The following is a 26,879-nucleotide window of genomic DNA, read 5'->3' as shown; positions in this document are numbered from 1 at the left end:
TATATTTCATGCGCTTCACCTGTCTACGCGAAGTGGTTGAACACGTCACTAAGGTCAAAAGGAACAGGCCAGATTTCCATATGGGGGCATTGCCTTTCACGTTTGAATACCTAATGCGTTCATATTTGTCGAACTATATCATTGAGTTGTTGCTAAGTCGTTCAGTGGCAAATATGAGTGTGTTTAAAAGCTTCAAGTAAACCTAAAATCAGTCATCGAAGGCCGAACGTAAGAGGATTCCGTGCATTGAGGGTGATATTATAATACGCTCGATAACCAACGGACGTTCGTGCTGTTCAAAAAACTTCAATACGTAATTAATATCTTTGCGATAGTACTTGTGTGATCGAAGGCAAGATCATGGGTATCATTGCATTTCTTATGGGGATTACGTCCCTATCCTCGCGTTCCCTAAAAGATGATGCAGGTAGAGAAAGTTAAAACTTCAAAAACATTGATCTTGGAGGCGCAAGCGTACAGAAATAGCAAACGCCCAATATGAAACCGACAAACGTAAACTTCTCGTTGAAGCACTTTTATGATTTATTATCGCTTTATACATGGTCATTATGTATGTGACTAATTGTGAACATTGCTCACCCTGATGCTACAAGGTCTTCACATTCTGGTTTGACTGATCTGTGAAGATGCGTATTGCTTATTAGACAAACCCTTCCTTTTAAAGTGGCCCACAAAAACCGCCGCAGGGCAACCTGTATCATTTACTCAGCCGTATGAGCTCGTCTATCTGAGCATGGTATTATAAAATCGTGTTTGAGTAGTAGAAGTACCATTCACGGAACACAAAGAGACAAAGCTGGTCAGTAATGAGCATTATATATATATATATATATATTAGTTCCCCGTCATGCTGTTTCCTTTCGTATGTTGTGGTTCGCAAATACAAACGTTTTTTACATTGTCAAAGAGTGTTTAACTTGCTTGGCTTCAACCATGAAAGTTAAAGAATCCCGGCGTAGTTACAATTTTGTATAGTACGATAGCAGGCAAGTTAGATTTTTATTTGATTTTGTGCAGATAGGTGAAAGACAGACAACTGTCGTGTAATCTAGAAATGGACAAATCCTTAGTCTTCACAAGACAGTATCTTCCTAGCTTATTCCTGCAAAAAAATAAGAGTGCTCTATTAGTATATAACTTTAAACGCGCGTACATGTTCGCCGAACTGCCTATAAATCAGTTATCCATAACAGCTTGTGCCCAGTTCATCCGTGTCTGCGAACCGCTTTCGATAGGCCGCCGCCTGGAAATCACGCTAACGACCTTCAAGGCAATATCTATATCATAGATGTTATATGTTAACATTAGCAACTAAATTAAGTTAATTGTAAATGAGTGTAAACAGTAAATAGGTGACTTGTCCTAATAGATACGGTTTTGTCGACGCTCGGTACGCCAGTATATAATGTGCCTACATATATAGCGAAATTTCAATAGTTACAACTGTGCCAGAGGTGTGTATATATACACACTGAAACAACACCCGTTAAATACACCCTGGTTCTGTTCTATTGATAAATGTATTTTACATGTGTAGAAGCAAGAAGACTAATTATATTTATACGTTGAATAACGATCAGCTATTAAACTATAACCTGACAACTTTTTTTCTTATAAACACAGTTTTTTTGCGTATGTGACACATGTTTAGCATCCATCCCTGTTTATGTAAAACGAATTGAGAACACTTGTTCTCTTGTTGTGTAAAGATCGTGTAAAACAGAAACATACATTTGTACATACTATACATGTGCTTGTAAACGGTGGTGCGGCGTTGTTTTTAAATATGGAAAATAAAAGAAATAGTTACTCGGCTTGCCCGCATGACAGCCAAATAAACATTACTTTTGTTCTTCAGGGGGCACATGTGTTTGCCCAATGGGCAACCCATTTTTTTGTTTCGTCACATAGCTTTACCAATATTATCTATAAGCACTTTCATGTAGCAACTATCTAAAGTGAACTAAAGCTCATTTGATCGAGTAGATTATCAACGCTTGAAAATAAAAACATAATTAATAAAATAAATAATCCGATACGTTAAATATACAGTATTATGAGCGTGCAGACCGCGGACAGGTGTTTTTTTAGGCAGAAACTTTGGGAAGCGACTAAGCTCGATTGGATCAAGCCTGTCAAATCAATGTAAGACGTCATAACATTTACAATAACAGCCTAGCACGAAATGCATTTCCCACAATGTGGAACAGATATCACTTCTTGGAAAATTATGTGGGGCATTGGCCTCGTATGTATCAGGCACTATTCGTTCTACCATTCACTGCGTTCAAATTTACATTTGTAATCTTTAATTTCTTCTTATCCCGTCCAACATTGTCTAAATTCGCAAACATCACAACGGATGGCAAATAGACATCAAATAATGGTAGTCCCAGCCCATTTATAGCAAGAAAGTATAATTTTTTTTTTGCCAAAGTATGCATTCTTTAAAGACTTATACCCCATTTTCGAAATTATCTATTCCCTATCTACTGACAGCATTCGATGGAGATCGTGATGGCTGTAATCATAGTTGTAGCGTTAGTTCCAGTGAGGCTTCAACAAGTTCCTCAAACTGAGTATCGTAACCATAGCGGATACCAGGCAGCAACATTAGCAGCACTGCCTGCCTGTCTGTCTGTACCCCTTCGAACCATTATAAAGATACACTTCGTTTGGAAGGTCCTTGTCGACGACTAACTGTGTGTATATGTATCATGAACGAGCGAACCCGTTCATTGCTTTTCCTAACAGTCGAAGTTGCCGTAAGGCTTCAAGGGTCGATTTCAACGGGCTTGGCGTGCTCAATAGTCATTTGAATCGGACAACTCTGATTTTTCTTTTTTATTCGTAGTTTCGTACGAAAGCGGCACACAACCGCGCACCCAAACAGGTTCAGGACGGAAAAATTTTAACTAGAAGAGTACCAGCTACACGAAGCCATGCACAACGTTTTCTTTGGCTAATTTTCACTCACTCTTGCGGTCCTTAGTAGGCTACGGTGTTTCCTTACTTGCTGTGATATACAACACTAAATTAAACCGTTCACTCATTTGCTGATACGATCTACGGTCATATTCACTTGCTTTGATAACAGAAAGAATCGTACTAGCACTTCTTCTGTTTTTATTGGCCGTTCAACTGAGCAGTGTTAAAGTAGTTAACTTGTTTCAACAACACAGTTCAACATATAATTGTCATAGAGGGGACAAGTCGTAACATGAAAGACGGCAGGCATTTCACTCAAAAGCCAGTCAACTTACTAAAATTGTATAGGCTAACTTAGATTAAACTGCTGACGATGATAAAGTATAACCGCTGTAACAACTATAAAAAATATGTCCATTATTTACTCGTTAGTTTCTGTAAAAATGTAATAATGTATGTATTTTTTTTTAATTCGTCACACTTGCCATTTATATATAGATAGGATTTTGGTATTTGACCGACTCTCAGCCTAAAATGCCTCATAGCTTTCAGAGTCTGGCGTCTTTTGCTGTTGGGGAAGTCGCAAAATGCTCAGGTTTGACCTCGGAGCCACGCAACTTCCATAAGTCCCTTTATAAGCATTGTAGAATTGCATTTTTCGGAGTCAACACAAGGATCGTTCTCGCGAAGAAGAAACTAGAGTGAATGTCAGCTGGCTGTCAGTTGTGACATATTCCATACATCAGTGATATCTTAACCGGTTCGACATGTTGTTTGTCTTCAAGTCAATAAAAGGTGTGAATGACTCCACGAAGCCTTCGGGCGTAGGACCACACCTCATTTCTCATGTATCTGGTAGACAAGAAGCGGGTGTAATTGTCGAGCCGCATGTATCGCATGCATATGATGAGATTTCAGTAATCAAAAAAAAAAAACAAGATTATTTGTTCGAATACATGGTGAGAGATAACAGACGTACCCATCTGTTATATATATATATAGACATAGAAATATGATAAAATCATAGGCGTCTTATCTGTATGTGTGCTAAGTTTCACACTGACACACTCAACTTACCCAGAGAATAAACACTCATTGCTAGGACGTATTTAAAGAGGTCACGGCATAGTACGAAACAGACGAATGCAGTTGTATCTGAACACATTAGATGCAGACGAAGGGTCAACTTGAAACCACTCGTGTCGTCTGCCAGCCAACGTGGAATAGAGTGCGGCCTTCTGAGAGACTGAAATTCATATAACAATAAAATTTTTAAATCTGTTAGCTATTGTCGATTCCCCAAAATGATAGTTTATACGACCGAAGCTGCATGAACTTAGCTGACCACGTTCTATAGGTTACATACGAAACGCCCACATAAGGTATATTTGAGAGTTGAGCATACATCAAATGTATTTTTTACCGCGGCTAACCTCAACCTAAGCTCTCCATAAACCTTCTGTGTTATACCAGAATAAAGGTTGTTGTAGGTATTGCTGGTCTCACCGGTTTTACACCACACATGGCAACGTGCATCAATGGATACATCTGTTTTTTTCGAACTTCTCTAAAAACGGGTACTTCTCAAGGGCTGGTAGGTTACGGGTATTATGGCGCATTAGGTTATCTTTTTCTATCATCCTTTTTGTACAGCTGTTGTAACCTTATGCCCTGTTGTCTACGACAATTAAGATGTTGTTCGTCTCAATTGTTTGCTTTACGGCCCGCCTGCCGTCCTAAACGATGGTTAAGGCTAATCTCTTCTGCTAATACAGACACCCAGACACGAACCACTATCCCGAAGTGGTCACATGTTTATAATCAGTGGGGAAGGTCATCATCGCACGATGAGTTCCCTGGAGCCAAGCCTAGTGATCAAGCGTCGGATTCTTCAACCTTCGCCTCATTTTCCCCTTGAGGGTAAGGCGGGACCACTCTGCTTGATTCATCAATTTGGTTCATATTTAGCGCAAAGTTTCTAATTGACACTCATCGTTAAAAAAGATGTCGGTTCTCTTGGTTTTGTTGCTGTCGTCGTCATTGTTGATATTTTAATAATTATAATATTGTTAAAAATAATGATACCATTACTACGAGTGTATACAAATTTTTGTCACGCCAATGAGCCTTTACCCCGTGCCCAGCGTACGATGAAGAGATTCACATCGGATGTGCTTCGGTGATATCAGCAAGCACAGGAAGCACACGCGGAAGTACTGCTGCTGCTGCTATCAGCAAAGATGACAATGATTACACTAACCATTTCAAATACAACAAATAGGCAGACTATCTATTATTGTTTGTATTATCGCAGGACCGATAAGATCGAGTGATTTAGCAAGCGAGTGATCGCCACTGCGTGCAGTAGGGCTCGTTTGCCGTCCTAAGTTCTGGCGTACTATTTTTCAAAAGCAAGTTGCAGGAGTTGATTCAGACGTACGCTTGAAGATTCAGGGGAAGAGAGAAGAATCCTCTAGAAGCATTTCAAGGGACCACTATTGCGCGAGGGTAACGTCGGACAGGAAGGTCGAATGAGTAAAAACGCTGACGGAAATATCACTAGGCTTATATATATATATATATATATATCACTTAAGCTGGACAGCAGGGTGACCTGATCTAACAACGGAGCCATTGTTGAGTAGGAAAACACGAAGGGGGCGTTTGTTACTGCATGTGTAGGGTTTGGTATTTCTCTATGGAAGCAACAATCAATAGCACAAATTATCCAGCAATCCCCTTGAAAAAGTTGTACGTACGTTTTTTACGCCCTCCCAGAATCTAATTGGTAATGATTTCTGTTGACAACAAATATCGTAGCATGGTTAATGATAATCTATTAGACGCACGATCCTAGTTATAGATGGTCTTCATATTAGTCGTTTTGCAGGTGTCGCTCCTGACCCAACTAAAACGTCTGCGACCTCTTGTATGCACAGCTTAGTTACATGATAAGCGGCGCGGTTTGATTATTGAAGAACAAATCTTCTTTGCGAACGCTGCTTTGCTTACTTGGCCATCGGACGAAGTGGAAGATTGAGCTTAAATTCACGCGCTACTAAAAGCCTGTAAAACATATACTATAGATCATTATTCGTGCTAGCTTATCCATTTGGCTGAAAATTTAGCTAACCTAGATTGACTAAAATGTAAAAAGAAAAAAAAAACACTGCCGGGAAAAATGGAGTAGTTTCCGTATGTGCTCCATTATGTAGTTAATAGATGGCTTAAAGGACAGAAGAAACAGTTCTTGGTTTTGTACTGAACAGCCCAGGCATTAGTTTTGCGTATGATTGTCTTCTATCTTACGCTGGGTCACGATGGAGTGACCATTATCATATTTGATGATTGAAAATTATTCATTTTAGTCCATTTTTACTGTCTATATTTGTTCTATGGCTACGTTAAAAAGCGTTAGAAGCGAAGTGGACGCGTTCGAGCGTTGATGCTATATATAGGCTGCGCAATACGTGATCCTGGCTTCTGGTCCTTGGGTCTTTTCTTCACGCATCGAACACTGTTGTATACACGATATCTAAATGACGTTTAGCGCTTGAGACCGAGACGTTATTGATGACAGCGATAATACTATTTCCACTGAAAGACCCTCACTAAATAAAAACAATGCGGGCAAATAAATCGCTCTACACACTCGCTTGAAACGCTTGCTAGCCTCAGCGGCAGCATCAGCAAAGCTTCTTTCCACTTGATCTTCCGAATAGCTGAAGAGCGTGCGACCACCAAAATAACGTCGACTGCCTCATTGTAGTTGGCCTAATTTTTACTTTCTAACAAATTCGTTTATAATGACCCTCGAATAGAAATAGTGTGTAAACACTTACTTACAAACAGGTATGTGGTGACAATTACTTGCTCAAAACGGCGTTACAATGATGCATGGTTTCTTTTTCCACTGATGTTTAGTGCTATATTTTGCAGTTTGCCTAATAAAATATTAGATAAATAAAATAACGTCTGCGGTCGACAATCTCTTGATAGGTTCACGTCAAAAAATGGCCAGACAAAGTGTAAGAAAACCATATCTGACTAGCTAAAAAAAATCAGGGGACACGAAAGGAACGCCAGAGTGAAGGAACACAAAGTCAAAGATCTCCCACCTTTTATATTAAAAAATAGTGGGACTGTGCCGATGCGCCTCGCCAGTAAGTAGGACGCAAAGGATCTCTGTCCTTGCTCGACTCCTCCTCTCAACCGTTAACTGACCACACTAACAGGTACGCGTAAGGTTTTTTCCGTGACGCAAATAGAAGGCTGAGTGGCTGCAATGATGAGATGTCAACCAAGTAAGAGTCGAATTGGTCAAATTATGGCCCACTGTGTCTGAACGAGGATAAACAGCTGCTAAAACTCGTTATGATAATGTATCTAGCAGATGTTGTTGTTGGACTCTGATGGTCATTCTAGTAGTATATTTATACATGTCTCTTACAGGCAAGTACACACAAATCACATATCGGTAAACGAGATGAACGCTTCGATTTAAGCGTTTAGCCGCAATGATGCCGCTCCGTATTTTTTTTCTATCGTTCATAGTAGAAACAATCCTAAATGACAGTCAGAACAAGTGGCGCTCTCTAAGCTTTGTTTGGTGGCTAGAAAACTTCGGGTCTTATCAAAGATGTCTAGGTTTTATATTATCGATTACGAGAGACCAAGATCGTATTTAAGAACCTATATGTTTAGTAAACTAATGGAAGCTTCTAACGAGAAATAACGGTTATCTAAGGTGTTCTTGCACAGTTGCATCTAATGTTTGTTGTAAGAATGGTAAACCCTTTTCACAGAGGTGAAATAAGTTCGGCGTTGCTAAATTTTTCAACATGTATAGGAATATGTAATAACGCACTTAGTTTTTACCACTTAATTCATTACATTATTTAAACTTTCTCGAAACAAATTTGTCGTTGGTACTTAGCATCTGTAGACAGTTCAAAATCACAGATAGATCGTTTTTTCTGTTCGACCCCACAAAAAAATTGGCCCTTATGCTAGAAAATAGCACATTGTTCAAGGACTGCACTAGGCTATCTAGACATGTTGTTTCGTGCCTTGGCAGACCGTCGGCCAGATGCGTCCAAGAGCATTGGTTTGTACGGGTCTCTCAGAGTTCGCTACTGCGAAAAGCTGTAAGGTGCGCGCATCCGGCCTCGTAGCCACGAAATCTTCACGCGCCCCTCTGTGCCAACGAGCAGTAACGAACAGATAACGAATACTGTCTATGATTATTCTTACTGCGTTATTTATGCTTTAGGATAGTTTTGACTGTTACGGGAAAAACATCATCATATTTTGCTGGTTCGACTGCTATGGTTATTACTGCTACTATTACAAAGGCGATACAAGTACATCGTTGTCGATGGCACCGAGTAACATCATCATTAAGTGCTACTGAATTGGAATAAATCGATGAAAACGAGTCTAGCCATTTATCTCTACAGCTTTTACATCCGATCTATAGTTATTACTTTTTTGTCGTTAAACTGGCTTACCACAATATCGAATCGCTTGGCCGGAGGAGGCCGAACCGTATAAAGAAAAATTACAGGTTCTTTTTGCTAGCTGGATTCACTCACGTCTCAGTTGTAGTTGTTTTTTTCTTACGCCGACAACTCTCAACTTTACGTAGCTTCAAATTGACGCGGTGCTGCTAACAGATTATTTAACTAGGTATTTACCGATCAGCGGTATTTTCCGATCCACAGACACCGCTTTCGTGTCGCTTGACTCCCCAATAAGAGCGAAGATCAAGGATCGATAACATCAGTAAGGTAACAGCATGAAGTACCTAAAGAACCGCAGAAGCACCGGTAATATCAGATCAATGAGTTTGTCATCAGTTTCGCTGAAACCGCTTTGGCCATTTGTTGATGTTTGCGGCGCATTCTTAGTCTTAATAAACGCCCCTTTATTAATATTATTATTAGTCCCTGCGTTTCCCTCTTCTGCAAGCGAGGTACTCACTGAGCGTCAACTAGAAGATCCACACCGGCGCGGCTCCATAATTTCGTGAGGTTTCTGTATCATATCCTCTTTCCCCTATTTTTGTAAGCCTGCAACGGTGAAAACTGCCCATCTAGAAGAACAACATTGTTCTTAACGATCGTGGTGATGAGGATGATATTAACGGCAAAGGCTAACCTTTTCAGACAAGCTGGCATATATTAGATGGATAAGGTTTGCCATTACGTCCCCCGTTCCCCCTCCGCGTTTCGACAATACCGACGCTAGCTCCGCTGAGGTTGTTTTCAACTGTTCTTACCGAAAATCTCGCATCCGTTCAAGCCGCAATAGGACGTCGCACCGGAACGTCTCACGTCAAACCTGGCGAAAGATGGATTTTGTCGTGACGCCCGAAACGACGCCTTCAGTTTTTCTCGATCGTGCTTTAATATTTCGATTACTGATAATTAAGCGTCCAAAGTCTCCTTCAGCCTCTGCGTCGAACAAATCAATTAAAACTGTTATCCATCGAACTTAGAAAAGCGCGCGCCTGTATGCAGCTGGAGGTTGTTGCTGGTACTCGTAGAACATACGAAAAATACGTACTACTTGAAGCCTACCGATCGTGGAACGATACAATAGAATGACGACGCCACTACGTACGTCTGCCTCATTGCAAACGCAAGAACGTTCGCGTCTTGTTAAGCTTAACATGAAATCATTTCGTTTGATTACCTTCGAGGAAGAACTGCCAGTTACATAAATGCTAAGTTATATAAGGTTCTTCGAAACGCCCACTATTGCGATCTTAGCATCCTTCTAAGCGTTCGGTATAGTTCAAACATTGAATAGAATATGCGAACTAAATGAATACCCTTTGCAGGATAGATAAATCTTCTAATCATATGACAAGTTTAGTAAAAAAAAAAAAAAATGTCTACAGAATATTTATACGTTGATGCGGATAGGGGACTTCGAAAGAGTTTCAAGGGTAAGATCATTATTATTCGTTTGCCATAAATCAGTGGCGTTAACCAACTTATGTTTAGGTCGATATCCGAAGAACTGCTGGCTCACTTTTCTACAACTAACCTTTCTAGTGACTTAGATAAAACACTAATCACCCATCAGGTATAACCTTTCTCTGAATCTCGATTAAGTTCTATGTGGTAGTGGTTATCGCCCCCCTGTTTTAAAAAAATAGGTTATTAAAACAATTTAAATTCTATTTCCCAGAAAAATTGTCACTAATCATTCTAGTGATCGTCTGACCAAATTTTGCCAACGTGTCACGACTGGCAGACCGACATTTGCTTTTGATTTTTCGTCAGTTCCTCTTTACCTCGATGTGGTCTCTCTACCGAAAATATACCCGAGTACCAGCGCCGATAAGAGTTACGAGCTCGTCGGGGGGTGAGACGATACATTTTTTTCAGCTGAAACCGGTTAGAACGATCAAATGCATCTATTTGTGAGCACATAAATATTTTGCCATTGCTTGAATCGATTAGAGTGTACGTGCTCGGCATAATCACTGTACCGTAGCCATTCTATCGTAGGCGACTAGGATCGATGTATTATTGATCGTTGACTGTCAGCAGGACCCGACCGTGCCGTCTTCATACGATTTAACGGTGAACAGCCATCATCGTCGCGCCGATCATACTGAAGGCATTGACAAGCGTGAAATAGAACATGAATTCTGAGGTCAGCCGCAACGATGTTACTGTCTCGGATAATATATATATATTACATTGCGTACGATAGCGGAACCAGAAGCAATATCTCTCTCTCTAAGAAGTATCGTTTTAGTGTAGAACTGAGATGGAATATAACAGTCATCGGTTTTCGGTTAATAGTAGTACTGTAGGATCAGCGGGAAGCGGGATACTTACAATATCGTTCAGGTCGTTCGATAATTCACGACGGAGACTTCGAACGCAATGTTCAGTCTTGTCAATGGCGATCGTTTCGCCTATGCGCGTATCGCCTTTAATATATGTCCTTGTTGTATAACGGGCTGATCGTTTTCGTAACGAATTGCGGCTGGTCTTCGAACGATCGCTTCGAACGAATAGCAAACACGGCGTTTATATAATTAGATGAATTAATAATATGCATGCTAAAATAGCTTTGTAAGTTTCGAGCACAGATTGTCCGTCCTGGACAAGTTGGTGGCAGAAAGGAATTCAATGAAGCCAGCATTGTGCTACAGTTTAACTTCATGATCATGCCAACGCAGCGACTGGGCGGTGGCACATAAAGCGCGTGTCGAGATTCGATTGTTTCTTCAGTAAATTCTGAACACAGCGGGACGACACAGACAGAATATCCGAAAAAAAAAAAAAAAAAAACATCTTGTTCGTTTATTATTGCATAACAACATTACGAGTTTATATGAGACCCCAGAATACTGGATGTAACTCAGACGCGTTTCGTCGACTGCCTCAAGGTTACATATGATATGTATTTTACTTTAGATCTTTGAAATACTTTCGACGTTACGAAGAAGCATTTATCTGGACGACAGCGTACGACGTTCACAGACATTGTAGGAAACGTTTTTTTTTGTCTGTTGAAAATCACTCAGAGTTCATGTCGAGGATGTTTGTTCAGTTATATGCCGATGAACGATCAAATCCATTAGCTGGTACCTATTGACAAAAGGGAATGACACCGTAGACGACCGGTTACGCTTGACCCACTCGAATACACGATGTCGATCACTGTGACGTCGAGCTATCGTCACAACAACTTGGCGACGGAAAAAAGTGGGCGCCAAATGGTGAATTATATCGTATGCGAACACCTGCCAAGTACAAGTTGCACAATTTGAAAGAAGTCTCGTCGTATTGGCCGGAAAGCATAGACTTTACGTCTCGCTCGAGAAGAAACAGGCTCTTAAGAAACGTTCAATAGAAGTACTTTTTGAATACCATGATCGAATCTAAATTTGTTTGCTTTATCATAGTTTATTTTATAATTCATTTAATTTTTTATTGAGTTCCTCTGGAAGCTGGACGTTGTGAATGCCGATAGTTTACTTCAGTGCGTGATGAAAGCTGCCAACCGGTATCGGATCAAGTGGTCCAATAGGTCCAAGAGACCTAGTTTAGGCCAACGGCGAGCTCTATTAGCGCTGTAGATTTGTTATCATGAACAGATTTGCTATGTTTTAGGTGCTTTCTTTCTCATTTGAGCAGATGTTTGCTGAAGCGTAGCTGAAGTTCATAATAACAACTAACACCTTTATCGTTTGATTGGATCACTCATTTCTAGATAACGCCGGATCCTTCATTCGTGGCGCTTCATTCGAATGTGTATTTGGTTGGAGTCAATTGTTTTCTCTAAAGAACACAAAATTACATTAACGTTGGTAATTTTCTTATGGTTTTTATATTTAGCGATGCGGTTAGTTACAAATAGGTTGTCCTGAACAATAAAAACTTTATCGTTTTCCTTTGTCAAAAAGAAGTTCGCAAATTAGTTATTGCTATTGGAGTCTCTCACTTAAGTTAACCTATTTGAAAAAAACGACCTTAAATTATCTTATTTTATCAAGCAGATAGGTACAATCAAGGCAACAGTAGTATGAATCTGATCTTAGACGCGTGTAGCGTGAGGTTTTTGATACTATTAATTTTTTTTGTTTTTCTCGTACAAGGTTAAACAACACATATGTGACAAATACTCTTTTGCAGTTTTACATATTAACAGATAATTACAATTGATTAACTAACTATCATATGGCTGTATTGTGATAGATACTGCTTTTTTTTTGCATGCATAGAATTTTCATATACGGATTCATAAAAAAAAAAAAAAAAAAAACAAAAAAAAACTTGTTGCGGTATCAATTGGCGTTCATTAATGTTACGATATGTTATTGGTAGTTCTTAATGACGCACAAATGTATTATACACAGGGCGTTGCTTGATGGCGGTCGTCGCTTACGATAGAATATGATATCATAGCCGGGCACGCGTTGGGCCAAATCATCGTTCGGTACAAAAAAAAAATAGTTTGAACATTTATTTTGTATATAAACAGTCGATATTAATTCAGGCTTTATAGCATACTAACCAATAACGGCTTCCGTGGTAATTCGACAAGCCAGAACATGAAAGATTGCTGGTCTAACTGCTATACCCGCTTTTATTACCTTAAAAGGCTCAAAAACAGTTTAACAAACAATGATTTTTGCAATTTATACAATTTCATTTTAAACTAAGAGTGAACCAGATCCTCTAACCTGGCTGAGGTCTGTTTTTAGGCACATGGATTTTAGATCTTTTGTCAACGGATGCCAAATATTTAACCAGTATGAGCCATATTGATGTGTTATTCGAACATGAAACTCCTTCTGTGCGATTAGTCCTGCGTAAGCCTGAGCTCATCCGTCCTAAGTGAAAATAAGCCCAAGTGTGTGTGTGTGTGTGAGAGCCTGTGAGAGATTTTCATATCCTTTTTAGACAAATCATGTCATGGCAAAATAGTGGCGACGTTTGATCAACTCCAAAGACTTTCGCTTCGGAAATCTCCGACCGTGTCACCGTGCTGGGATTCAACTTATGCGGTCATATCTACGTCCGCGGTTTTACATAATTTTTAGTTTATAAATGTTTGTGTGACGTCAACTGATCAGGCAGCTACGGTATAAATGTACGCGTTGTATCTGGTCGTATACTTTAGTTTAGACTGATATTATTATCTTACGTCTGCAAATAAAAGATCGACAATCTCATTTCTTGTGACGATTTTTAGGCAAAGTGCTAATCTACTAGAGATTTCCGCAGCGAACGCTCGCTGGTAGCAGGCGCGCTGCGAAAATTCTTGCGGAACGTGTTTACTCTCTCGATTTGTTAGGGATGAGCCATTGTTAGTAGACACGATCCGTCAAATTATATAACGTCGTCCATTTAATTTCAACGTGTGTCATCATCATCATCATTATCGCTTTTGAACAAAAGCAATGATGATGATGATGATGATGATCGTCTACTTATTGAAGTACCGCAACTGAAGTCTGCCATTTCAGTGGATGCCTTATGGTAAGCATGGCATATACCCGCGCAACGTTCTCCTTTAAAAAGGAAATGGCTTGTTTCTTCCATACAATACTATGCCCGCAATCTTGATTTTTATAGTTCATAGCAATATATATGAGTGATACGAATTTTGATACATTAAAATGAATGCTCTAGTATTGTTTTTGTTGTTCGTTTGAAATTGGTTGGTAGTTTTTTAGCCAAACAAAAAACGCTAATTAGCTTGTCTATTTTTGCGACGTGCCAAAAAGATTTCCGCGATTGCGGCTCCGACCGCACTGGGTCTCGGCAAAAGGAAACTTTACAGCTTAAAGCAACTTGACAAGTTCCTCATCAACAATAAATGTAACATTCTACTTAACACGTCTCGTTCTACTGCTGCACGATGTTTATCTACCAGAGCGTCATTCACTGCAATGAACTGATGCAGATCGGCCGCAACGGTCAGATCGCTATTTTTCCGAGCAAAATGTCACGTTATTAGGATACACACACCTGCGTAACGTATTTGTTTGTTGTGCGCTTCCTTTATACTTTCCCTATTGTACAATGCCTAGCTAGATTTATTTTAAAGTTTTGATCTGCTTCGAACTTTCTTGTGCTTCCGTCCAAATGAACTACCACGTTTACTTCATCTTTCAAACAAGTTTTATAGGTCGAATTGACTTTGAGAGAGGAAAGTTTCATTTAAAAGAGTAGTAGTCATTAATTTTTCGTCCGAACCTGACAGATGGCTAGATATGCCAAAGCTTATGTGTAAGCTGGAAAGCTAAAAATAAGCAGCGTGAAGTAACGGACTTCCCAGAATGGTAAAATGGTCAATCGACTGACACACTGTCAGCTCCTAGAAACTATTTCGTTAGTCCGAGGTAGCACTGCCTCAGCTGCCAGACCATGCGCCTGCTTTTATCAGTCGGTCCGTCACGGAGTCTGTCAGATAGTCCTGATTATAGACTGAAATTGTTTCACCCACCAGAATTCGGTAATAAATATTTGGCCCTGTTTATAGCTAAGTCTAGACCTCAGCCGTGTAGTAGGTTGGTATATTGGCAAATATACTTGATTCGGTGCTGTTACCACGCTTACGTATTTCGGGATACACCATGCCTATGAACCGTTCAATAAGGATCAGTGTTTTGTTAAATCACAAACCAAGCGGAATATTAAAGTAAGTGAACATTGTTTTAACTATAGTCGGTCGCAAATCTTGATTCTTTCTCAGTGTAAGATAAACAGCTAATAGCTACAATCTTTTGTATAAGCGGTAAGTGTTCAATATAGTCTAACTATATGCCTATGCTTGAACGAAATGGAGTAAATGAAACGACAATAACCAGACGTAACAATGAAATTTGCAAAAAAAAAAAACCTAGCCTACATCTTTGTTAGCAAAAGCCAACAAAGATGTAGATCAGATATAAGATTTCAACTAATCGTAGTAGTTCTTTAAGTAAACGCTGACGAAAGTGCGGGGTAAATCAAAGATAGATAAATAAACTAAATAGAGATTAGAAGAGTTTCGGCTATATAACGGCTATGGTAGTGCTATATAGAGAGGTGGCTATGATGGGGGTAGTCACGTTTTCATATATAGATACAGCACGTGCTGTATTTAAATTCGTCTTAATGCAGCCTGCTCAGGTCGTATCATTTCATCTTGAACAGTAACAGTATCGTGCAGGAACGTTTTAGGACAACAAAGAGATGTTTAAATTATGCTTTTGTAAGTGGCCTTGAGTTCGTTTACATATAGTAAACTCGGTATTATTCGCTATGAGGCTGCAAGCTACTTCGACTGACCAGAATTACGAAGTCTATGTTACTTCTAATAAGATGCCTAAAATGCAAAAATTATTTTCGTCAATAATGAGATGCGTTCACATGGTTAATCCGGAAATTTTGTAAATAGCTTCGCGTATCAGATGTACGAAAGTTTTGTCACGTGTTTGTGGAGAAGGATGAACGCATCAGGAGGTGTATCCTATGGGTTTTAATACGATGGGACCACATACGTTGGAAACCTTAAAGGCTGTCTCAATACCGTACGAAAGATTCCTTCTCAAAATATGAAGTAAACATATCGAGGTGCGAAGACGATCCGTTTGATTCTAAACGTCACATGGAGTTAAAGTAACAGAATATCTCAGAAGGAGAATGAATCGAACGAGACCTTCTACACGTCCTTCAAAAAGCTTCTAGAATTTAGTATGCATCACAGACCGTTATTTGCCTACTATATTGATGGAAACTTCTCAGCATTATTAATACAATGTTAATTTGTACGACTTTAGAAGATTTAGGTAAAAAAAAAATAATAATAGTTAATTAATTGGAACAATGATGTACGTTTTCACCGTCAATGAAAGGGAACGTATTTCCAGACCATAGCTTTCAACATACAATCGACTATATTAGAAAAACACTTATAATTCAATAATTGTCCACGCAATGGAACGATTGGGCTGAACGAGCAGAGTTAAATAGTAGGTATTTTCTAGCAAACATCTTTTACTTCAATAAAAGACGCGGAGCGAACCTTCGCGACTAACACGTCCCATGTAAGGTCACATCTTCGAGCATATTTATAGTACAGCCGTCACTTCCCTAAGGAAGCGAGTGGCAAGCAAGTGATTCCTTTGTTAAGGACGATGGCGCGTGAGCCGCTAAGTTTTGTACTGGACAAACCAGGAAACGCTGGTTCGATTTCTATCATACGACCCATATACGCCTACAGAAGTTACACAAAATAGGGAAGCCCTTTTAAATGCGAACATCAATTTTCGAGTAATGTCGAATCAGGATTCAAATAGAAACGTAAAGTTCGCTTCTAGATTGAATTTTCTCTAAACGCTCGATATAAAATCGATGAAACAAATGTCTCGCTCGAATCGAAGAAAAATGATCATGGACAAAAAGACAAAATCACAAAGCGTACAGGCCCATGCCGCCCGGCCAAATTGGCACCGATTGATAATTTTATTTCACATTAGAGGGAACGTCTGTTGATTTCCATCTATGATATTCAGAAACATGGCTGGATTCAAAGGTGCCCTATCTACTTTCCTGAATCTATACTACGTCTCTGCAATAGACAAACGCTCCGATGCTCCGACTGACAACGTCACAACGCTATCGATCGTTTAGATCTGACAAATAAAGGGAGTGCTCTCCGACGCGCTCAACGTTATCGTTTTTGCATCTGTGCTTTGTTATGTGCGTCAATCCCGGAGGCTTTCCTCGATATCGGTTGTCGAATATCGAAGCGGCTGTAGGCTCATTTAGCGATGATGGGGTAACGGATGAGTTTCAGAACGAGAAGAAGAAAAGGAGGCTTATCACAAGAGGCGTGTGGTGTCTAATACATGTTGAAACCGTTTAACAAGCGGTCACAAGTGTCACGTGCATGAGCCAATCATCCGATGTACCTTAGGTGTCCCATTCTGATCATTTGTCTCAATTACGCTTTCGTAAAATGTATACCAATAAGCATTAATGGTATATTGAATATAAATAGAAGCGTTACAGTAAATAATGTTACAGCAATTTAATTGAATTTGATTTTCTGGCAGAAACACATTAAGAAGATTCATACAAGTTCTAAAATTAGTGCCCTCTGGTGGCAAAAAGGTCACTAGAAGGTTACGCATCTGCGTGCCTGTGGTCATCCAATAACAATGCCGATAAATGGATTTATCTTTTTATTATTTATCTTTTAAAAATATTTATTTTCGAAGAAAAATTGGGCTATATAAGAGACGCCTTCGCTTTTTTATGATGTTAACAAAAAGCAGTTTCTAGTTTCTGGAGTCGGTTGTCGAACTCTTCTGGTCGGTCTCCGGACCCTAAATAAGTATCTCTAATAGGACGGTAAATATCTCTATTACCTGCCTGTGCAGAAACTATGTTATTTCGACTTATTTAGATATTATATATGACGTAAGTGTGATTGTTATAATATAGTTAGTTGGCGGAAAATAAACTGCTATTGTGCTTAAAATGGAATCCAGGATCCTTCATAGGGGATAGACTCTTTTTTTTTTTGTTTTTTTTTTTTAGTCATTTTGAGTGCTGCAACTTTAAGGTAATGCAATAAATATAGAAGCATATGAACAGAAACACAAGATCTTCAGCCTTTATGAAATGTTGATTCGTTAATTGCGCATTAAGTTTTAGACACCAGGTGTTTAGGGTCAAGGGCTTAATAACGCAGTTAGCAGTAGAAGATGTCTTATTAGATACGTACACACGTAGGAAAGGTTTTATTAGACCTTTATTAGACACCAAAGCAGAGTTAGCTACGATAGAGGGACAAAGACCATATTAAATGAAAAGACCGTACAATCATTCACTATAAATATCCATTTCAGCCCTTAAAAATATGCGGCCTATCGTGTGTCGGCACAAAAACCAAACGCTTTGTTTAACTTGATACGGAATATCTTATAGAATTGTCCTGCGCGCCTTTTATAATGATGAATGAAATAATTTAGTTATATGCATTCATCCACAGAATACACCTCTAATCCGGCGCCTGACAACGACGTCTTTGAACATCTGGCTCGTACCTATGCTCGGAACCACCCCGTCATGCATCAGGGTATCGGTTGTGAACGGGATGGACGTACCTTTAAGGAAGGAATTGTCAATGGAGCTAACTGGTATCCATTCGCTGGATCAATGGCCGATTACAGGTTAGCGGTATATTATGCAGTACGTAAAAATAATGCCTAATTGTTGCCAACTTTCACAAGTTAAGTGTGCCTAATTTTGTATTTGCACGAATGTTAATGTACAGAAGTTCAATTATCGAGGTTTGTTCAATTATCCTTAATAAATTTAATTTAGGTTTAATTTAGGTGCAGGAAGTCGCGGAGATGATTTTCATGAAGTAGAGCTCCTGTAATCTGCCCATAAGCTTCTAGTACTTCGAAACTTTTTATAATAATAAAAAATGGTAGATTGTAAAAATTGTGTTTAAGTAGAAGCTAAGGTGATGTCTATACATACTTATATTACCTACTTGTTACTCTATTGTATTAATAACAAGTGACAGTACTTAATAAGACCGCAAAGCTGCAGAGAAGTATTGCATGAAAAAGGAGGAGTCGCAGGCGCTTTCCGATAAGGGGCCGGCCGAATCCTTTTTGACAAGCATTAAGGAATTATTTTGATAATGGACGCCATGTCCCACCACTTCTTTTGTTTAACAAATTTACTTTGAGACAACCATTGTAAAGATAATCCTCCTCCTCCTCGACAACATTCGATTTAACAAGTTATTGTAAGTTGATACCCTGGAATAACACCAAACCTATTTAAGTTTCCTAAGTATTTGCTAGAGTATTTAATAATACTTTTTTTATGCAGTATATGATCAGTAGGTGGCTACTAGTTACTCTGATGTCTAAAATGGCTTTGCTTTCGGTGACGTATTTCCATATGGCCTTCACTCGCGTTGCGGGGTCGTCGTCGTCGTCGTCGTTGTACAGCTACGTCCAAGGCGGATCTCTGGAGCTAACTCTGGAGATTTCTTGTTGCAAACATCCGCCTCAGCGCACCCTTCGGCAGTTCTGGGCGGAGAATATTCGACCCTTAATCCGGCTTATGGAAGAAACTCATCGTGGTGTTAAGGGTATGTATCGAAAAACTGAAGGAACCTCTGTGTCGGGAAGAGGAATCATCGCGTATATCCATGGGCGAGACAATAGATGGCCTAGCTTATTAACCATAGCTGTCAAAGTATTTTTCTATCTAGCGAACGTGTTGATGCAACTCAGTTCACTTGCAGAAAGCTGTTCTATTGTGTCGAGTTTAACTATAGGCTCACGCTAGGCCAGCCTCATGTGCACCTCCCAGTTACGAATGTTTCCTGGGTACTGGGCAGTACTCTTCCTACGAGTTTTTTTTTTTTTTTTTTTTTTTTTAGAGAAAATTGTATTTGCAATTGTAAATACAATTTTTTTTTTTAGAATAAAAGTTGGTTTTTCAACTATTTTGCCTATATGCGGTATACATAACCTTGTAAGAACATCCTTTTGTCCGTATTGCATCAGTTATAAGTTACCGGACAGATGGGTTAGATAGAGGTTAGAGCACAGCCAACCAAGGGCAACCTTAGCCCTTTTAACTGACTGTGCATTATCCGGCACCTACAATGCTAAATTAAAGGTAATTTCTAATTAATTATGTACGGAGAGTTTTTGCCAGGATTTGAAACATCACTTTAGACAAATCTGAAGCTTTTCATAAATAGCTAAGTGCGTATCATATGTTCGTTCCCCTATTGAAACTGATAGAAACACTGAAACAGAAAATGTCTGTTTCCTGTTAGCTAATTTTTCATGATCAGAAGTGGACAAACCTAGCAATATTAGAAATATAGATAGCGTCTTAAGCTATTCTGGAATTGCGCTCAGGAAGCCAAACAAACCACAAAAGCCATAAACGCTCGGGAGTTTCGTAGCTGCTGCTGCTGCTACGGGCAGTTGCTGCAACATTAGCTAACGGAAGCTCTGGATTGTTGTGAAGATGCCTCCATTGGCCTGTATTCTTACTGCCTTTGACACTATCTTGCATATATCTATATGCATAGAAGCGTGCATATAGATATATGCACGCTTAGCATTTGCGTGCTCTGAGGGAATGTTCCGTTCGGGAGTAAATGCGAAAGAACAATGTCAATGGCCTTAATGCAATAAAATTACGATAGAATAATGATTGGTATTATTCTGATTGTCCTCATTATAGGCCAGTAGATCTGAAGCAAAACAATGTTCTCAGGACGGTCTAATAACTATAAAAATATTTGTTTTTTTATGGCAACACATATATATATATTAAGTATATATCGTTACATATGTATATTAAGATTTATATCCTTACATTGAACAGTTAAAAGTGAATTGACGGTTTTTAGCTAGATAATACGACTTAACGTTGGTGTCATTTGATATCGGAAATTTTCCTATAATAGATGCGCTAAAATTGTCTAGATAACTTTAGAATGCCTTTTTTCACACTTAAATAAATATAACTTAACAATATAAACAGACTTAAATAGAACAGCTTGAAGACGAGTGAACTTTCTGCGGAAGTTCGCTGCATTTAGTTTTTTTTCTTTTTCAAGACAAAGGTATTATTATAGATGCTGCCTAGATCCGTAAAAAAATTTTGATTGTTCGTGGTCAAGGTAAAACAGCCTAAGGATTTTCAATGTAAAAACTGTCGCTTCTAATTACTACGGGATCTGTAAATAGCCGTGATATATCCAAGGAACTAAACAATTTTAAGCTATTAGGAGAAAGCTGGCTACAGAAAAAAAAGCTCAGTGTTTAGATGCCATATGGATTGAAATATCTGTGAGACTCTTCTGCAGCAATTGAGCACCGGCCGATGAAAGATAGATGATATACGATTAAAGTTTGCGACAAAAAAAATATAGTATGATAAAGGAATCGAGCATTGTAAGTAGTTGCTGCCGGCGGGCAAAATGATATATCCACACACCGCTAACGGGTTGACAATAAGCCGTTGCAATAAACTGACCGGAACTAGTTACCACAATAGGTAACAATCCCAGGCCACTCGCATCTTTAGCTATCCGACAGAAACCGAGACCGCCTAAACAGGAAACCTTAATGCATTTGCCATATAGACACCATCAGGCTATTATTTGATTCGGTCCTTATAGAACTCTTTTAGTACTGTTAGTTTAGCTCTAATAGAGACACGTGAACGTTTTTTTGTCACAATTTTCTTCGCTAGAGGTTGCAGAAGATCGATAGTTATGGGATGATGGTTTTATCTAGCGTACGTTTCGACTACTAACACTTGTAAAATATAAAACACATTTATCTCAATTTGGCTTGAAAACCAGCCGATCAGTATTTTTTTTTGACAATCCGATATGTGTGGTATTATAGTGTGTGGAGTGAGAGCACAGAAGAAAAGCGGCAATTAAGTATAGAAAGTTGTTATTATGTTATTATTGTATGGTGTTGAACGAATTCTTTTTTGTTCTATTACGCTGCTGCTATACAACTTGGACAGAACTTTTTCTCTAGCTCTATTGAATTTAAAAATTCGATTGAAAATAAAGCTTTTTCCGTATTCATAAATTGTTTATTGTAATGGATTATCTTAAGATCACTATACAAATAGGCAGAAAATACTAGGCAAGGATACCGTGCGATTAACTGAGATGGCAAGGCTTTACAGGTGCGTCTTTAAAGCATGTAGTGGTGAGGGGTTGATCGAGTTCAGGGTTGTCAGGCTGATAGGACTTAGCACCTTTTAGAGCCCGGCTTGGGTTTTTTGGGACTTGTCCGCTACCTGCATTGCATCATACCCGCTGAATTACTTGTTACGGTGATTAACGCCGAACACTTACGTGTCACGTAAATAACGTCCGTGTTTATCGATACGCTTCATGCTCTGACGCTATAAACGTTAACTGTACAATAGTCTCAAAGGTCACCATAGGTCTGTTTTCGTACGCCATCAATAGATCCATATAGTGATATAGTCAATAATTATAACAGGAATATAAAGGATACGCGTATGTGCGGCCGAATACGTTGAAAGCTCACAATGAAAAGCGTAAAATCATTAGCCGTTTATCATTCGGAGAGGCCTACACAGATAAGTGTTTTTTTTTTTTCTGTCGTTCTAATTAATATGGGTATAGAACGGCCGTTTTAAGTAAATGTTGAATCAAAGTTGAATTCTATTACCAATGACATGAGAAGCCACGATTTGTTTATAACTGTAAGGAAAAACGGCATGAACGATTAACAGTTACGTAAAGAAAAGTACGTATAGGTAGCGTATCGAATACCGGACAAGGTTAAGGATGCAAGCGCGTCTGTGTGTTAAGTCGCTTCGTTGTCGAAGAGGCTGTTAAACGTTCTATGAGTCATATACAGTACCGATATTTACAGGATCGCGTCCATTTAGCGAATATTTACGAGGTATTGGCCCATCTAGATCTTGCGATTAGAATGGGTGCGTCATGCACGACGAGACACAGATCTGCGAATAGCAAGCAACGATAACACTGACTTATGAAAATACTCTATGTTACAGGCATAATTTCGGATGATCAAGGCGGTCCGATCGGGGGCGCTCGTATGATAATTAAGGAACGTCAACAGGTCGCTTTCCACACGTCGCCCAGAGGTCGGTTCATATCTTTAAATTTTCTTCTCAGGGATTTTGAGAAGCCCATGAAGTTCTCCTTAGTACAGGGCTCATTTAGAACAAGCGAGTATCTGGCGCTAGCGACAGGCTCATAGCTCATGTGTCCCTTCCCCTTATATAAAAAAATTCTGTTACAGTATATCATTTAATGTGAAGGTTTTTTCTGTTGTCCTTTAATACAAAATGTACAGGAGTGTAGTTTGTCTAGTAGTTTAATCACTCTCCATTGTAAAAGCATCAGCTACTGGACATATGAAGATAGAGTATAGCAAGACAATGATTTACGAATCACGCAGATCTTCGCACACAAAAACGGTTTAGCAGTGAGCCTTAATTCGGATTATTCCTACTTCATACCTTCGTGGCTGTTGTGACAGAGTTATAGGCCCGGAATGATGCAAAGTAGAGCCCCACAAGAGAACAGTGAGGATAGTAATGACGAGAGAATGGGTAGTATCCCTTTGTATGGAGAAATCAGCTGTTAAAGTATAGATTCTAGAGTTACTTCTCTGTTTAGCTTCCATAAACTTCTGTTTTCAGTATCGTTTCAGAGAGAAGTCAACAATAGCAATGAGTCCTGTGTGAAATCGCGAGAACTTCTGTTGTCTAATGCATAAAAGGGTTGCGTCTTTTGATTTTCAAACAATGATTTGAAGTTTACGTACGATCATTTGGTGGTGATATTCTCCACAGCCTAGTATTTCATTATGGCAGCTATTCTTATCTCTTAGCTAGCTAATCTAATTTTCTATAGATGACATATTACTGCTAATTTTTTTTGTTCCTCCTAATTATTATAAGGTGAATTTTGGCGAATCCTGCTTCCTGGTTCGTACACGCTGTTGGTGTCTGCTGAAGGATACCAGACAACAGAAACGCCATTTACTATCGTCCAAGGTAAGCAAGAATGTTACACGATGTACCTCCAAAATACCAAAGCGACATTTCGGCATCGAATATTGTTTTCACACTGTACTTTTATCAAGAACATTTAGAATTATGTTGGATTATATATTATTTGCGATCAACGCGACGACTCTTTGCACACTGTTTCTGCGCCATGATAGGTCACAGCGCGGTCCTGAACATTACCTTGAAGGCGTTACATCATCCCAGCAATTATCTGATTGGCGACGGAGATAAGCTGGCAGGTACGAAATAAGTGAATATTTCAAAGCTGTGATTTGCAGTATATATTGAAGGACAATTTTTTTTTTTCCCGTATTTCAGTGGTCCGATAGAGCATATTCTTGTACACGATCCATTGATAGACGTGTACGCTGGATTCACTAACAGTTTGTATGCCTTACTTTCGAAATTCAGGAAGCGCAACGGGCCAGCACTTTGGCTCATACTACGAACCGTTACCGGCTGCTTCCGCTCCGAAATCATCAAGTAAATGAATATTAACTTTTTCCGGAATAATTATCATTATAAGATTCCAACATAAAATAATTAGTTTCCAATGTTAGAAGCCAATATGCTCACTAATATTTGCCCTTTTTTATAATATCTATAATACGATTCGACCAAATGAATAAAATACGATTATCAATGATCCCGTTTCAAAACCATGTTATTCAGTAATGGTATGCCAGTCTGAAGCAACGCTTAACAGTAGTATAGGACGTAATTTGGACGACCAAACATTCACTTCGGGAAAATAATAAGATTCGATTCCCGGACGTCCCCGGATACGCTTGTTAGTTTTCCCGAGGCAACATAATTACTAACAATGCCTTTTCTTAACAAGTACATTAGCGTTAAAGCGCTCTAGCATTGGACGGGTCATCATTAGTCGCACTATGTTTAAGATAGGTTTTCGGCTTTTTCCTCCCACCCTCGACCCGGAGTATTCCCGTTCCGGAGCCTTCGGGAGCTCAGTACTATCATAGAGGTGTGAGGTGCCTGCTCTCGGCCGCGTAGCTGCGTAATTTCCATGTGACCCTCCGACACCGTGGACTCATAGTAGCTACATATCCAATCTATTTGTGTAAAAAAAAAAAAGAAAGGAGCAGCAATAATGAATACACTAACATATGTTTTTCGCGTTACAGTGTCCTGGGCGGGCCGGTTGCTTTCGTTCCTGAGTCCCAATCGAAGGAGTTAGCGGTCTAGCCTAACCGCGTCTTAAAAGAACATCTTCTGTTAAATCTTAGTGGTGTTGTGTAGCGATACTGCCTGTGTGCATACATTAGAATAAAACGAAGCGGTAACCTGTTGGCCATTGACACCTGAAAATAGAGCATTGCGAATGAAAAAATTGCCATAAAAATGACAGATCGAATTCTAGACGAGTTTTGGCGTACCTAAATATCGTTAGTTTGATGAAATTATCTGTTTTGCGTTGTTGCATTTAGAACTGATAAAGTACGCATGGTTCGATATATTTCAAGAAAAGGGTTTTGGTTACGAAAATCGACTCTAACTTAAACCGGTAAGTGCATTTCGTATTTTTACACTGCAGATAGGTTCATAACTTAACGATACGTTAAAGATAAGTTTTTTTTAAATTATATTAAAGATTTGTGGCTATCGTAACCATCTATTCAACGTTTAATAATAGGACGTGTTCAAGACAGATGTCCTGCGGTGGACTGTCTGTATCCACCCTTTGAGCGTGTGAGATTAAACTAATTGCTAGACAAGGAGCGAAGCAATGAGAAGAGGATGAAACAGACCTAACAGTGTATGGTTTGTTAGACGTACACTGTTATAATCCGTATATCGTCTTTGATATATACTTGATTGAAGGCAGAAGATGACCGCCACAGGTCGAATTCAGCTATTTGAAATGAGTTTTCATGGCAAAGTGTATCCATGACGTCGTAGTTGCAGGCCAATAGATAGATAGCTATTGTCCAGATATTCACTAGCCACCGCTTCGTTTATGTCCACAGTCAACGAACAAACACTATTTGCAGTTAGTTTCGTTTAACTTACACCAAAACAGAGATTGGTTTATGATAAACTGTTATATTATACTTGCTTTATGTAGATGATGCTATCAATTACTAGAGGGTGTGCGTACGTGGGTCTGTTTGTGGCCTTTGTCGTTTATGGAAATAGCTTGTTCAATAGTAAATATTATATTTGGTCGAGCTCATTTTTCTAATCCTGCCTAACGGCAGCGGCCGAATTTTGCGTGAATGAAAACCAATTAATATATACAGTTCGTACGTAAGGTATGTATATATATATATATATATATATATATATAAATGTGACAACTTCACATTTATTAGGCACAGAATATTAGTTCCAAGTATTAATTACTATTCGTATGTAGGAGGTAAAAATGTCTATCATATAAATAGTGAACAATGGTAACTATCTGTTTCTACAACTTTGTGCTTGTCTTTATTTTTGGCCAAATCTTAACCTTTTGGTAGAGACACGATTTCCTGTTAACGACTTCATGTATCATGAATTATAATACTCATATACATATACCCATAGACACATTGTTAATCATGTTTTATTACTACTGCATTTCTATCCGAATCGAAACTATTTCATGGATAAAATAGCCTGCGTAGTTTTCTGCGTACTTAATTCTCCCATTGTTTACGTTCCGATAAGTGCAAGTAATAAGATATAAATGTAGATGCAAATTAACATACATGTTGTTGTTATTAATATTGATTATTCGAAATAATTCCTGTTAGCTTAACGCACTTGGCAATATGTTCCCAGTTGAAGCGGCGCATTCGAACACAGTGT

At 39.0% G+C, this 26,879-nt stretch overlaps 1 protein-coding gene across 2 annotated transcripts in view; it reads left to right on the top strand.

Annotated features, from left to right (window-relative positions):
• LOC111244818 (carboxypeptidase M-like) overlaps positions 1-26,879 on the top strand; it is a 36,497-nt gene that overhangs the window by 6,775 nt on the left and 2,843 nt on the right. Inside the window, exons 2-8 of one of the 2 annotated variants that reach the window (XR_015320716.1) lie at positions 18,469-18,649; positions 19,448-19,590; positions 23,043-23,135; positions 23,958-24,053; positions 24,224-24,307; positions 24,480-24,551; positions 25,214-25,593. Coding sequence is in view for 1 of the 2 variants with exons in the window: in XM_022792266.2 (XP_022648001.1) it covers positions 18,469-18,649; positions 19,448-19,590; positions 23,043-23,135; positions 23,958-24,053; positions 24,224-24,307; positions 24,480-24,551; positions 25,214-25,266 (722 nt within the window). In the remaining variant the exon portion in view is untranslated. Of the gene's footprint in view, positions 1-18,468; positions 18,650-19,447; positions 19,591-23,042; positions 23,136-23,957; positions 24,054-24,223; positions 24,308-24,479; positions 24,552-25,213; positions 26,775-26,879 lie in introns of those variants that run through there. The other variant, XM_022792266.2, reaches the window with a different exon arrangement.

This window comes from Varroa destructor, unplaced genomic scaffold (assembly GCF_002443255.2).
Source record: "Varroa destructor unplaced genomic scaffold, Vdes_3.0 BEIS01000002.1, whole genome shotgun sequence".
NCBI lineage: Eukaryota > Metazoa > Arthropoda > Arachnida > Mesostigmata > Varroidae > Varroa > Varroa destructor.
This window is presented reverse-complemented; position numbering and strand designations above follow the sequence as displayed.